We start from the raw sequence: 15334 nt of genomic DNA on the forward strand, positions 1-15334 counted from the left end.
ACAGTATATTATTATGAATAGGAACTTTAACACAGACGATTCTTTTGGAAATGAAAGAACAATATTGGTGCTTAAAGAGGAAGTAAACTCTCCCACTCTGATGCTTTTCTTCATTTAGTCCATTATAATAAGTCATTATCAGACTATAGCCACTGTAATCCAGCCCAAATCACATATTACTTAAAGCGGGAGTCCGCCGTTTTTTTTTTTTTTAAAAGCCAGCAGCTACAAATACTGCAGCTGCTGACTTTTAAAATAAGGACACTTACCCGCCCAGCGCGCCCGCGATGTCGGCACCCGAAGCCGATCTCTCGATCGTCTCTCGGGTGCTGCCGCCGCCATCTTGGGTATGGGAATCAGGAAGTGGAGCCTTTCGGCTTCATTTCCCGGTTCCCTACTGCGCATGCGCAATAAGGATGGTCCCCGCTGTCTCTGGGATCCGTGTGTTTCCCAGCAGGCAGTGGGGGACTTTCGGAAAGGTGCGTAATCTACGCCCCTTTCCGCAGATAGCTATGCCGGAAGTGGGTGCAGATACCTATACTGTACAGGTACCTGAACCCCCCTCCCCCCTGAAAGGTGCCAATTGTGGCGCCGGAGGGGGGAAAGGATTCCAATGAGCGGAAGGTCCACTTTAGGGTGGACCTCCGCTTTAATGTTTAAAGAAACTTTAATAAACTTGTTTCCAGGGGTTAGGCAGCGTCATTTTAAGTATTGTTTTCTGAGTCCACAGTGGAGTGTTTTTCCGCCCTTACATTGAGCACTTCCTGTACTGTTAACCAAGCCTCCTTCTCAATCCAACGTTTCTATGGCAACCCTGCTTCCCTGTTCATAGCTGACTTGTTTTATTTTATAGTATTTACTTGTGCCGATGTCTAACGTTTCCCTTTGTCAGTCTTATCAGCTTCAGCTGATAAGACTGCAGTAATGGCCAAGTTTACACTGCATGTCATGTCACATGGTCACATGGTGTGTAGGAGGAAGCTCTGAATGATTCTGAAGTCTCCTGGGAGTTCAGAGCTGTGCCATAGGAAGTCCTGATAACAGATAGATAAGCACATAGAGAGTGTGCCGTAAATCAGGGGAGATCTGGGCATGCTCAGTGACTTAGTTCTAAAGAACAAAAAGGATTACAACAATACTAAGCAAGTAAGGAGATATCTACAAGCAGTGTTCATTAGGGTTTTTGATGCTGATTTACATGGGACAAAGTTGTGGGGGAGGGTTTACAACCACTTTAACCCAAATTTGTTAACGTATAATGACTCTTCTTTTGCCTTTCAGGCTCCTGCAAGAACGAACTTTGACCACCCTGGCACACAAAACACGAACACCAAAGGCCTCCGACCCGCAAGACTCGTGGCCACTACACGATACAAAAACTGTAATATTGCCTGTTATTTATGATGTCTGCAAGAAGAACTGTCTGTGCTACTCATAGCAATCAGAGGCTTCCCTTCATTCTCCTATGCTGCTCTTGTAAACTGAAGGGAATAATCTGATTGGTCGCTAGGTGCAGAACAACCTGTCCTTCCTGCACACCATTTGAACAGCAAGGCTCGGGGGTATTCTTTGTGCCGACTGGGGATGTACATAAAATGCCTGGCGCTGGTTCTAATCCAGCCAGGCCAGAACTTCCAGAAAAGTAGCCGTCAGTTAAATCTCCTGGTCATTTTAGATCAATCGAGACTCCGGGTCCGTCGCATGAAGAAGCTTTATTCATAGGTATCAATACATATGGGTGAGGTCCTTGCATGTATAGATTCAAGCAAGGAGTTGCCCCCAGTGACCACAGACTTAGCTTTTAATAGTAGTAAAAAGAGGAAGTTACAGGAGTCATACGTCTCTGGGCGTATGCTGGCAGCTCATTGGACTTAACTTTATTCTCTGCGTCAGCAAACCTTACAACCTTAGAATATTACCATATATAGTTATAATAAAAGACAAACAACGCTTATGTTTGTGAAGGATATAACCACAATATCGCAATACTTATTAAGTGTCCTTAACCACTTTCAGCCCCGGACCATTTTGCTGGTCAAAGACCGGACCACTTTTTGCGATTCGGCACTGCGTCGCTTTAACTGACAATTGCGTGGTCGTGTGACGTGGCTCCCAAACAAAATTGACGTCCTTTTTTTCCTACAAATAGAGCTTTCTTTTGGTGGTATTTGATCACCCCTGCGGTTTTTATTTTTTGCGCTATAAACAAAAATAGAGCGACAATTTTGAAAAAAACACATTATTTTTTACTTTTTGTTATAATAAATATCCCCCAAAAATATATAAAAAAAAATTTTTTCCCTCAGTTTAGGCCGATACGTATTCTTCTACATATTTTTGGTACAAAAAAAAAAGCAATAAGCGATTATTGATTGGTTTGCGCAAAAGTTATAGCGTTTACAAAATAGGGGATAGTTTTATGGCATTTTTATTAATAATTTTTTTTTTTCTACTAGTAATGGCGGCGATCAGCGATTTTTATTGTGACTGCGACATTATGGTGGACACATTTTTGGGACCATTGTCATTTATACAGCAATCAGTGCTATACAAATGCAGTGATTACTGTGTAAATGACACTGGCAGTGAAGGGGTTAACCAGGGGGTGGCAGTGTAGGGGTTAAGTGTTCCTAGGGGTGTGTTACTAACTGTGGGGGGGCTGGGCTTTGAGTTAGTGAACACTGATCTCTGCTCCAATCACGTGGAGCAGAGATCAACGTCACTTGTTGCTAGGCAGAACGGGGAGATGCTGTTTACAATGGGATCTCTCCGTTCAGCCGCCCCCTGAGACGACTACGGGTATGCCCGCAGCGATGGAGTCCGCGGGACCTGCGACCGGACTCACGGGGGTCCTGACCGGCATGCGAGCGAGCCGCCGGCGGCATATAAAAATGGACGTACCTGTACGCCAATATGCCTGCCCGTGCCATTCTGCCGACGTACATTGGCGTGCGCCGGTCGGGAACTGGTTAATTAAGCCTATAAGATGGAGAACAGACACAAACTGTTCTTTGATAATTCCAACACTAGCTTTATGGGCAGCAAAAGTTTGAAAAACACCAACAAGAATTTGATTTTTATTTTTTATTTTTTTACGTCTATGAATCTGAATTTGATGAAAAAATAAATAAAAAATTGCCTGGCGACTGGGAGACTTTACCGCCAGCGGCTCGGCTATCTGTATGCAATCAATCTGGGAAATCCTCAGTAATATTTATACATTTCTTGTAAATAGTTTACAAAACGTTTTCCATACAAACCGTCAGTGGCCGCTTATTTCTATCAGTGACGAGCGTGAAAAACGCATTTGTTAAAGAGAACCTGTCATGCCCTACACACCAGTGCTTCTCAACCTCAGTCCTCAAGTAACCCCAACGGGCCATGTTTTCAGGTTTTCCTTTACTTTACACAGCTGCTTTAAATTTCAATATCAATGACATGGTATTGATAAGAGCTAAAAGAAAGAAAAACAAGGGGTGCACCGACCTTGTGCATTATCCATAGATAGATATTTTATTCAAAAGTAAAATGGAAAACTACTCACAAACGCGTCAACGAAAACTCATATTACAAGTAGTCTCCGGATGATAGCAATTGTTCGAGGTGGTAACAGACTCCCAATCGTAGGAGATTACAGGAGTTACTTCTGGCTGACGCGTTTCGAAGGATGACCTTCATCCTCAGAGCCCTGCCAAGGGCAGGAAGGCCATTATCCATCATGAGATCAGTCCATGTGGTACTCGCTTGTGCGCAGGAGGGTTTTGTTTTCTGCTATTGATAAGAGCTATTTCATGTAAGGGAGGTTCCCAAAACATGGCCCCATTGAGGGTAATGGAGGACTGAGGTTGAGACGCCCTGCACTACACAGTAGCAGTAGTACACAGCATGTTGTCATAGCTCTATAGGACCCTTCTAGCCAAAGTGTGCAGAAAACCTGTACCATCATGACCTTCGGGAAGGGTGCAAGGTCGTCTGTACCAAAATCGTGTATTCCCTGCCCTGGGAAAGTGGGGAGAACATGGAATAATGTACAAAGCCCATCAGCCATAGTGTACAGCAGGGATATGCAATTAGCGGACCTTCAGCTGTTGCAGAACTACAAGTCCCATGAGGCATAGCAAGACTCTGACAGCCACAAGCATGACACCCAGAGGCATGGGCATCATGAGACTTGTAGTTTTGCAACAGCTGGAGGTCCGCTAATTGCATATCCCCAGTGTACAGCATTTATGTAGGATTTGACCGGTTCTCCTTAAAGACAATAGTACCTCATTGCAGCCTGAACTGTTCTTATCCCTTGTACACACGGTCGGACATTCCGACAACAAAATCCGTGGGATTTTGTCCGAAACTGGTGTTGCATACACACGGTCGGACAAAGTTGTCGGAAAATCCGATCGTTCGTAACGTGATGACGTTATTTGGTTACAACAGGACTATGTTCAGGCTAGTAGCCAATAGCTTTGGTCTAGGAATTTGATCTGAGCATGCGTGGCACTTTGTCCGATCGGAATTCTCTACAAAACGATCGGGCAAAGTCCGAACAATTTTTATATCCAGCTCTCAAACTTTGTTGGTCGGAAATTCCCGACAACACGGTCCGATCGAACATTTTCCGTCGGGATGTCCGACCGCGTGTACAAGGGCTTACATATAAAGTGTCAATCGCTGAGCTGGTGCAGCCGGTCTGTGCAGCATAGTGACCGTTTATGTTTTGTGTGTGCGAGGAGTACACGGTGGCACAAAGTAAAGCGTATGGTATGTACACCAATAAGCTAGATAGATGTACTGGACAGGATGGGCTGCGTGCTGCCCTCAGCTGGGAGGTTGCAGCGGATCGAGAATCAGATGGCGGATCGGTTATTTTTTTAGAATGCTAAAAAGGCTCCCATAGAACCATGGGGCCTACCATTTGCTAGTTCTAGGGAGGGCAGGGGTCTGCTCTCTTCTTTGTTGTTCCCTTTAAACACACATTAATTATTTCTGGCCCAGCGTGCTGCCTTTCGCACTGTGCTGTAATTGGCTGGGACAGACGTCAGCACAGAGGTCACGTAGCTATTCTGACTTACCATAATGCTATTTTCACAATAAAAAAATGAATGAAACTCTTTTTCTTGAGTACTGGTGATGTGTCCTGTCCTATTAAAGTGGTTGTAAACCCTTACAAACCACTTTGACCTACAGGTAAGCCTAGATTAAGGCTTACCTGTAGGTCCAAGAAATATCTCCTAAACCTACACGGTTTAGCAGATATTTGCCAAAATACAGGCACCGCTGTCTACGGCGCATGCACTGAGCGTGCCGCTGTCAACGGCGATATGCTGCGAGTGGCGGCTCTTGTGCGCATGCGTGGGAGTGACGTCATCACGGCTTCATCAAATGACAGCGGCGGAGCAGCGAGACCCACCGAGAAGATGGAGGCTCCGGACTACAGGGGACAGCGGTGACTTCGCTGGCTCCTGTGTCATGTAAGCGACACATAATGGACTACTATGCGATGCGATGCGATGCATTGTAGTCCATTATGCTTCACCTTTGCAGGGAATCAAAGAGGAACTAAACCCATCAGGGTTTACTTCCTCTTTAAGTCAGAGCGCGCAGTCATTTGATTGCTGCTATAGCTGACCATATTGTACAATCATATTATGTACTTGGGTGCCTTAAAGCGGGAGTCCACCGGGACTCCGCGTTTTTTTTTTTTTTTTAAAAGCCAGCAGCTACAAATACTGCAGCTGCTGACTTTTAAAATAGTGACACTTACCGGTCCAGCGCACCCGCGATGTCGGCACCCGAAGCCGATCTCTAGATCGACACTCGAGTGCTGCCGCCGCCATCTTGGGTATGGGAATCAGGAAATGGAGCCTTTCGGCTTCATTTCCCGGTTCCCTACTGCGCATGCGCGAGTCACGCTGCGCAATAAGGATGGTCCCCGCTGCCTCTGGGATCTTTGTGTTTCCCAGCAGGCAGCGGGGCACTTGCGGAAAGGGGCGGGCACTTGCGGAAAGGGGTGTAATCTACGCCCCTTTCCGCAGAGAGCTATCCCGGAAGTGGGTGCAGATACCTGTACTGTACAGGTACCTGCACCCCCCTCCCCCCTGAAAGGTGCCAATTGTGGCGCCGGAGGGGGGGAGGGTTCCGATGAGCGGAAGGTCCACTTTAGGGTGGACCTCCGCTTTAAGTAATTCTAGTTTTCTGATTTTTCTTCTCCATCTGTGATAAGAGGTAAAAGGGGCAGCCGATCTCTAAAGCCCCATTTTGGGCAGATGCCAAGTAAATGAATAATTTTTGATCTCTTCTAGGGTAAGGTGACCAGATTTTTAAAATGAAATCCGGGGACATATTTTTTTTTTTTTACTAGCAATGGCGGCAATCAGCGATTCTCTGCCCATCGCAGCTCACCGCCCACCTCACCGCCCACCTCACAGCCTGTCAAGTCTTAGCCCTTGTACACACGGGTCGGACATTCCGACAACCAAATCCGTCAGATTTTGTCCGAAACTGTTGCATACACACAGTCGGACAAAGTTGTCAGAAAATTCGATCGTACTTAACGTAATGACGTTATTTCCTTACGACGGGACTACGTTCAGGCTAGTAGCCAATAGCTTTGGTCTAGGAATTTGATCTGAGCATGCGTGGCACTTTGTCCGATCGGAATTCTCTACACATGATCGGACAAAGTCCAATCGGATCATGTTGTCGGAAAATTTTATAGCCCAGCTGGAAAACTTGGTCCGTCGGATATTCCGATGGAAACAGTCCGATGGAGCCCACACATGGTCGGATTATCCGAAAACACGGTCCTATCGGACATTGCCCTCCTGAATGTCCGACCGTGTGTATAAGGGCTTACTCTTCGGGTACTACTGGGTGGGGAGCGGAGGAAGATCACTCCACCAGGGAAGGCAAGGAGATAAGCAGACTTGAGCCAAGGCAGAAGAACATGCGAGTGGAGCTGAATGGGCATGCGCCTGAAACTGAAGAAATATTCCCTCCGCTCCGACCAGCACATGATCATCAGAAAGGGGCACGGATAATGGAAAAAAAATACGCCCCCCTAAGCTAATAGGAGCGACAGAGTGGTGGTGTGTAATTCAGATTTTTTTTATTTTTTTTTTATTCAGCACAGACTGTCTTTAAAATTGCCCCAGCCTCTGTTCAAATACAATCCAGGGACAGACTTGGTCCGGGGACAGTGTCCTCAATCCGGGGACTGTCCCCGGAAACCAGGGATGTCTGGTCACCCTATTCTAGGGAGCTCCAGCAGTTAGATCACTGTACCCGACTTCTCAGCTCTGCCCAATTGTTGCAGCCATTTCAAGGAGATCACACATTCCCCAGTGACATAATTTTTTTTATTTTACTTTAAAAAGAATACAACAAGATGAGTGAGACTCCAAGGCTTCAGGGATCACTGCTGATAAGGTCAGTGGGGGGGGTGATATTATCAGCCAAGGTTTCCCAAGATGTAAGCTTTGATGTAAAGGTAATTTCACCTGCCAACATTCACCCAAAACGAAACAGTAAATTAATTTTTACATTCTTACTTATGCGTAATAGTGCCTATACAGAGGGCAATCTTGCAGTGATTATGGATGCAGCGCCACCTAGGGGCTGAACGTGAAAAGTTGTGTTGTAGCCAACCAGTATGTATGCTATTATTTTCTTATGAGATCAGTTGTACATTTTGATTATTTTCCAAGTCACACTGAAAAAAAAATATATTCAATTCCATTTCATAAGAATCAATTTTATATATCCGTCTGCATGTTATGGTCTGGATTTATGCAGATCATAGGTGTGATGTACACAGAAGGTATTTTCTATCATGCTGCTTAATGTAAAGATTCCTGAAAGTTCCACTTTCCTCTTAATGGTACACTCTCTTTTGTATGCAAGATGTATTTTACAATTTTATTGTGTGGTTTGCTTTTTTTTTTTTTGTATAATAAAAATGGATTTCCACAAATGCCATTTGTCTCTGCCTGGTGTTGTTTCTGTGGAGTGTTGTTGGTGTGTATTAAGAGGAATGAAAAAAGAATGTCGCAGAATAGTAATATAAGAGACATCATTGCAATTCTCATTTAAAGAGAAGGCTGCCAAACGTCATTTCTTCTTTATGATTCTAAAATACAGACTCAGAACAGACAAGTTAGTAACTATGTCGGTGTTAAAGGATAAACATGACAGGTAAAACGTACATACCTTCAAAAGAATTAAAAATTCAGCCACGGCAGCTCCCATATCCTACACAGGGACTACTACCTACATTTAGGTTTGCTGGGTGGAGGTCAGCCCTAGCAGAATTTGTAGTTGATTTCTTCACTTGGTTTAAACCAGTGTTTCTCAATTCCAGTCCTCATGGCCCAGTAACAGGTCATGTTTTCAGGATTTCCCTCAGATGAAACAGCTGGGGTAATTACTAAGGCAGTGAAACTGATCAAATCACCTGTGCAAAATAATGGAAAGCCTGAAAACATGACCTGTTAGTGGGCCACGAGGACTGGAATTGAGAAACACTGGTTTAAACTCAGTGGAGCTGCTGTTCCTCTCTGCTGCCCCTAGGTGTCACCGGTATGTCTGCCAATAGTATTGGATTCCACAGTAATGCTGAGTTATGAATATTTATATTTCCTTTCACTAACCAGTAGGAGGCACTTTAGCACTGGGGGGGGAGAATATTACTATTTAAAGCAGGCCAGGTGAGCTCTTCCCACCCGCCCCCCCCCCGGGCTGTGGCCTAGGGAGGTGATGCTAAACTGAATCCATAGCCTGTGTGGGGGCCCCAACATGTACCCTGGATGTGGAGATGGTCGGAACTGGTCCTGGAAGTTATCCTGCTGTTTGGGGAAGCTGTGCCGGAATCGGGACACAGGAGGACAACCTTGTTTTCTCGCAGATGCCTAGTGCCTCTCTTGGACAGGATTCATGGAAGGATAAGAAATGGTGTAGTTGGAACTAGCACAGAGAGCGAGAGAGAGAGATCGAGAGAGAGCGAGATAGAGAGAGCGAGATAGAGAAAAAGCAAGAGTGAGCGAGAGAGCGAAGTCTTATCAGCTTAAAGTGGTTGTAAACCCTTACAAACCACTTTGACCTACAGGTAAGCCTAGATTAAAGTGGAAGTAAGCTCCCCTATCGTTTTCAGCCAAGGAAGCTGCCATCTTTGCCTCTGTTTAATCTTCAACTGCTATGGTGCTGCACATGTGATCCGTTATGACACCAGCCATTGGCTGGTTTGATAGTTTGGCTGAGAGCACAGCCAATGTGCAGTTAGCATTCCCGGCATTCTTTTTTTTTAACTGTTTAAATCCATGGGTTTACTTCCACTTGAAGGCTTACCTGTAGGTCCAAGAAATATCTCCTAAACCTACACGGTTTAGGAGATATTTACAAAAAGACATGCACCGTAGACAGCGGCGCGCAGGCGCACTGGGCAGGCTGCAGATCGCGCCAATATGCCGCTTGTGTCGGCTCCCGTGCGCATGCGCGGGAGTGACGTCATCGCGGCTCCGGCGAATCACAGCGGCGGAGCAGCGAGACCCAGAAGTCACTCCGGGATACATGACAGTGGTGAACATGAAGACGGAGGACCGATTCGGGGGCTTCGTTCTCAGGTAAGTTAATCATAATGAGCTAGTATGCTATGCATACTAGCTCAATATGCCTTTGCCTTGCATATTTTTTTTTTTTTTAAGTGCCTTTACTTCCTCTTTAAGAAATGACCTACAGTGTTTCCAGGTTGGCTAAAAGGTTCTGACACTGTGAAACAAGACATGGATCTGGAAAAGTCTGTAAAAGTGTTACTTTGCATATCTGGGATCTCTAATCCTTGTGTGGTGAGAAATAAAACCTTTAAAAAAAAAAAAAAGTCAGAAAGTGACCGGCACCCAGTGTTCTTTTAGGCCAACTTTTAGCCATGGATTCAGCCCTCAGCCCCGGGGTAATAGGGTGGCCCACCCCTGTCTGGGGTGCTACATGGAGAAAGTGTTATTCCTGGCTCCTCCTGGTGCTGGTTATGCATCTGAAGACCTGGACACTTGGTTGGGATCTTCCAGTGTGAATTGGCAGCTTCCTCTTTAACAACGACCATATGACCAAGCATCCAGGCCTTCATGTGTACAACGCGGGAGGGAGCTGGGAGCGGCATTTTCTCCTTTAGTTACTATTTAATTATCTTTCCCAACAAGAAAGATGGTTTCTTTAAATCAACAATTGAGTACAGTTCTACTGTAAAGTAAATTCTAGTCCTGTAACTGCCACACACAGGAATGACGGACATCCTTTTCCTTTTGCACGTCATAGCTGCCAATGCTGACCAACACAACATCTCCCATTGACCCCCCATAGTGTTTGGGCTGTGGCCTGGTCAGTCAGTGGGAGATGCGGTGCAGGGCCGGGACAAGGGGTGGGCAGGAGGGGCGGCTGCCCCTGGCGCAATGGTTTATTGCAGGGGTAGGGGGGCACCCTGACCCTAACCCAGGGCTCGACAAAACCCAGTCGCCAGGTCGCATTGGCGACTAGAAATAGCGACCTCGCGCCTGGGGCAGCACAGCTGGGGGTATCCTGTGTCTGTGGACCCCCCCAGCGTGATCGCGTTGGGCCGTTCCGCCGGCGGCCGAAAATTTAGGCCGCGGCTTTGAGGCCTTCTGCGGTCCTATGATTCCTTATGGAATCTGGCGCCCTCTTGTGGTCGCCGTTGGTATGACAAACCAGCAATGTTAATGAAGATTCCTCTGCCTGTATTATATTACCTGCCTCTTCTTCCCTTTATTTAGAACCCCCTAAACATTATATATATTTTTTATTCTAACACCCTAGAGAATAAAATGGTGGTTGTTGCAATACTGTCTGTCACACCGTATTTGTGCAGCGGACTTACAAGCGCACTTTTGTTGGGAAAAATAATTTAGTTAATAAAAAAATAAGACAACAGTAAAGTTAGCCCAATTATTTTTTATATTGTAAAAGATAATGTTACGCCGAGTAAATTGATACCCAACATGTCACGCTTCAAAATTGCACCCGCTCATGGAATGGCGACAAACTTTTACCCTTTAAAATCTCCATAGGCGGCGTTTAAAAAAATTCTACAGGTTGCACGTTTTGAGTTACAGAGGAGGTCTGGGGGTAGAATTATTGCTCTCGCCCTACCGATCACGGCGCTACCTCCTATGTGTGGTTCGAACACCGATTTTTATATGCGGGCAGGACATGGCGCGTTTAAAAATTATTATTTTTTCTGCTTTATTTTAACTTTTTTTTTTTCCACTGTTCTTTTAAAAAAAATGTTGTGTCACTTTTATTCTTATTACAAGGAATGTAAAAATCCCTTGTAATAGAAAAAGCATGACAGGTCCTCTTAAATATGAGATCTGGGGTCAGAGAGACCTCACATCTCATATTTACACTAAAATGCAATTGAAAAAAAAATTGTCATTTGAAAAAAATAAAATGTCCCTCTAAGAGCTATGGGCAATGACTTGGAGACGGGGGGGGCGGCGACGGCGCTGCTATCTTCCCCTCACTCGTCTCCATGTCAGGCCAGGGACAGGTCCGGATCGTCGTCACGGACCTGGCTCCTAACTTTTTAAGCTGGCTCCTAGATTCCAAGCAAATTTGTCAACCCCTGCCCTAACCCTAAGCGAAAGTGGGGGTGCAGTTTGGCATCTTTGCCCTGGGCGCTGGGTGACCTTGCCCCGGCACTCATGAGGTGTCACATTTTACAATGGCTCTGGTCATCTGCTAATCAGAGGATGGTTCTGGCAGTGTATTCAGGGGGGGGGGGGGGAATTTGAGAGTGCAAAATGTACCCAGAAACATGCTGGATCCCCCATATGTGATTTTCTTGGAACGTTGCATGCAGTCTATCCACACACATTGGGGTATGTCTATTTCCCAGCATGCACACTGTCACATGCTGCCTCCACACATTAAAATCGGTCCTGATCCACCTGCAGATGAAAAACAAAAAGCACCCACGAGCAATGAACCCGGGAGACGAATTCATGAACAACAACAAATTAAATTCAAGTGTGTGGAGAGCCGTCCAAACCAGAAAGGAAGCGCGGCGGCGGCGTGCGTATAATGTATAGGTTGTCTAAGGGACGCGGAGCGCTGCACTTCAATAACCAGAAGAAACGAGGCTTTTCATTCTTTTATAGCTTTTCAAACATTTACACAAACACAATTCTGAAAACGCACAATGAAAACAGTGACAAAAATCTTTGGCGAGTACAAATAATCTCAAGTAAAATATTCATCTGTAAGAAAATATATTTGACAGCCTGTAGAGGCCGATTTCCACCAACCCGCTGCGATGTCTTTGGGGGACCTTTTTAACGTGAACAATTTACAGTATATGCAACAGTTGTACAATATGGCCTACCCAATCAGATTACACTGGGGATTGACACATAAAAAAAACACATACAATTAGGTCCCTGGTTGAACGCATTGAGGGGACTTTATCAAAACTGGAGTGGCTAGATTCTGGAGCAGCTGTGCATGGCAGCCAATCAGAGTCTATCTTTCATTTGTGAACCTTAAAGTGGTGTTGCCACCAAAAAAAAAAAAAATTGTTTAAAAGTCTTAAAAAAAATAAAAAAAATAAAATTGGAATTTTTTTTTTTTTTTTTACTCACCTCTAAATACCTGTTGCTAGGAGGTCCCACGTAGTCTGCCTTCTTCCTTGCCCGGGCTGGTGACATCACTTCCTCTCGCGCCGCGCAGTCATCTGGGACCTGTCGCGTGTCCCAGGTGACTGTGTGGCGTATCACGGCGCCCTGCGCCACTCGTGCATGCGCAGTAGGTGCCCGGCTGTGAAGCCCCAGCCGGGTGCCCACAATACGAATGACGACGCGGCGAGCGGAGCAGGGAACGAGGGGGGGGGGGGCTTAGTTCCCCCGCATCGCTGGACCCTGGGACAGGTAAGTGTCCGATTATTAAGACCCCTTTCACACCAGGGCGTTTTGCAGGCGCTATAGCGTTAGAAATAGTGCCTGCAATCCGCCCTAAAGAAGCTGCACCTTTGTATGTAATATGAAAGCCCCGAGGGCTTTCACACTACAGCGGTGCGCTGGCAGGACGTCAGAAAAAAGTCCTGCCAGCAGCTTCTTTGGAGCGGTGAAGGAGCGGTGTGTTTACCGCTCCTCCACCGCTGCTCCCCATTGAAATCAATGGGGCAGCGCTGTAATACCGCAGGCAAAAACGCCACTATTGCGGCGTATTACCTGCGGTTTTAACCCTTTCGTGGCCGCTAGCGGGGGGTAAAATTTTATTGTTTTATTTCAATTTTTAAATACTATTTTTAGCGGCGTTTTACCGCCGACGCAATGGGCGATGTGGTGTGAAAGGGGTCTAAAAGTCAGCAGCTGCAGTATTTGTAGCGGCTGACTTTTAATTTTATAATTTTTTTAGGGGCACCCCACTTTAACTGAACTAAATGAAGTTAGAAGCCAATTGGTTGCCAGCCACACGCAGCCGCTCCAGATTTTGTCTGTTCCAGTTTTAATAACTTTCCTCTGTTGCTTCCTACCGATATAAACTGGAAGGCGCAGTTTTCATTTTCCGTTGTACGGTTCGAAAGATCTCAAAGTGGATTTGGAAGCTGACAACACACATAGCGATTGCATACACATGTAGATCCATCCACACTACACAGTGCGAATCGACAAAACTCTATTGTAATTTGACAGCCAGCCCCACCAGTTGTTCAAATACCCGAACACTGGGAGATTTACTAAAAAAAATATTTTTTTTTTAAAGTCAGCAGTTACAAACACTGTAGCTGCTGACTTTTAATAAGAACACTTACTTGTCCAGGGTGCCCGTGATGTCGGGTGATCTGTTCCTTGTATCGTGTGCCGGTGTCCTATCACATTGCGTCCCCCATTGGATAGTGTCCGCTGTGCACTGCGCATGCGCAGTACACAGCACACACAGATTTCCGAAAATAGCCGAAGATGAACGGCGCCTGCGCCGTGAGTCCAGGTTCTATCCCCACCATCCAAGTGGACATAGAGTCAAAATTTAAAAGAGCCGAGCCCAAATCGTGGTGAGCGAAGCGAGCCCGTGAGGGGCCCTCTAATATTGGCAGCCCTATGTCCACTTGGATGGAGGGGCTACCACCTCCACTCACAGAGCAGGCGCGGGACGGACAGTATCCGATGGCCGGACTGAATATGCCAGAACACCGGCACCGCCATCCTCACTAAGACCCCTTTCACACCACACCGCCGATAGCGTGGGCGGTAAAACGCAGCTATTTTTAGCGGCGTTTTACCGGCGGATTTGCGGCGCATTTCGGCTGCTAGCGGGGCGCTTTTACCCCCCGCTAGCAGCCGCGAAAGGGTTAAAACCGCCGGCAATACGCCGCAATAGCGGCGTTTTGCCGGCAGGATTACAGCGCTGCCCCATTGATTTCAATGGGGAGCAGCGGTGGAGGATCGGTAAACACACCGCTCCGAAGAAGCTGCTGGCAGGACTTTTTTCTGACGTCCTGCCAGCGCACCGCTGTAGTGTGAAAGCCCTCGGGGCTTTCACACTACAGACAATGGTGCAGCTTCTTTAGGGCGTTTTGCAGGCGCTATTTCTAACGCTATAGCGCCTGCAAAACGCCCTGGTGTGAAAGGGGTCTAAGGGAAACAAGCAGTGGATCCTTGCGGCTTCACTGCCTGTTTCTTACTGCGCATGCGTGAGTCCTCCGGCGATTTCTGAATGGGCGGCTGTCTTCTGTGACACACACAGGTCCCAAAAGACCCCCACGGCCAAATTTCCCAGAAATCAAAGTGAAGAGGAGAAGACTGAAGATCACTGCGGAATAGGAAGCGGTCTTCACCGCCCATTTCTTACTGCGCATGCGCGAGTCCCCCGGCGATTTCTGAATGGGCGGCTGTCTTCTGTGACACACACAGGTCCCAAAAGACCCCCACGGCCAAATTTCCCAGAAATCAAAGCGACGAGGAGAAGACTGAAGATCACTGCGGAATAGGAAGCGGTCTTCACCGCCCGTTTCTTACTGCGCATGCGCGAGTCCCCTGGCGATTTCTGAATGTGCGGCTGTCTTGGTCCCAGAAGACACCACGCTCAAATTTCCCAGAAATCAATATGAGGAGGAGAGAAGACTGAAGATCACCACGGAATAGGAAGTGGCAGATTAGGACGATCTGCCTAGCAACAGGCATTTCTGGTGAGTAAAAAAATGATTTATTTGTTTCAATTTTTTTGTTGCATTTGTCATTTTTTTTTTTCAGGGTGGACCTCCACTTTAACAATATAATCTGGAAGCCGATTTGTTTCTGTGCAGAGCTGCACCAGATTTTAGTAAATCAATCCT

The 15334-nt window shown here is 46.4% G+C and overlaps 1 protein-coding gene across 3 annotated transcripts in view; it reads left to right on the top strand.

The window, feature by feature from the left end:
• EGFL7 (EGF like domain multiple 7) overlaps positions 1-7105 on the top strand; it is an 82034-nt gene extending 74929 nt beyond the window's left edge. For all 3 annotated transcript variants that reach the window (XM_077468269.1, XM_077468278.1, XM_077468285.1), the window contains one exon: positions 1282-7105. In XM_077468269.1, the coding sequence (XP_077324395.1) occupies positions 1282-1304 (23 nt within the window). In that variant the 3' untranslated portion in view covers positions 1305-7105. The remainder of the gene's footprint in view (positions 1-1281) is intronic.
• Positions 7106-15334: the final 8229 nt, after the last annotated feature.

The sequence above is a fragment of the Lithobates pipiens genome, unplaced genomic scaffold (genome assembly GCF_037356315.1).
Source record: "Lithobates pipiens isolate NorthernLeopardFrog02 unplaced genomic scaffold, aLitPip1_a1.2 Scaffold_11, whole genome shotgun sequence".
NCBI lineage: Eukaryota > Metazoa > Chordata > Amphibia > Anura > Ranidae > Lithobates > Lithobates pipiens.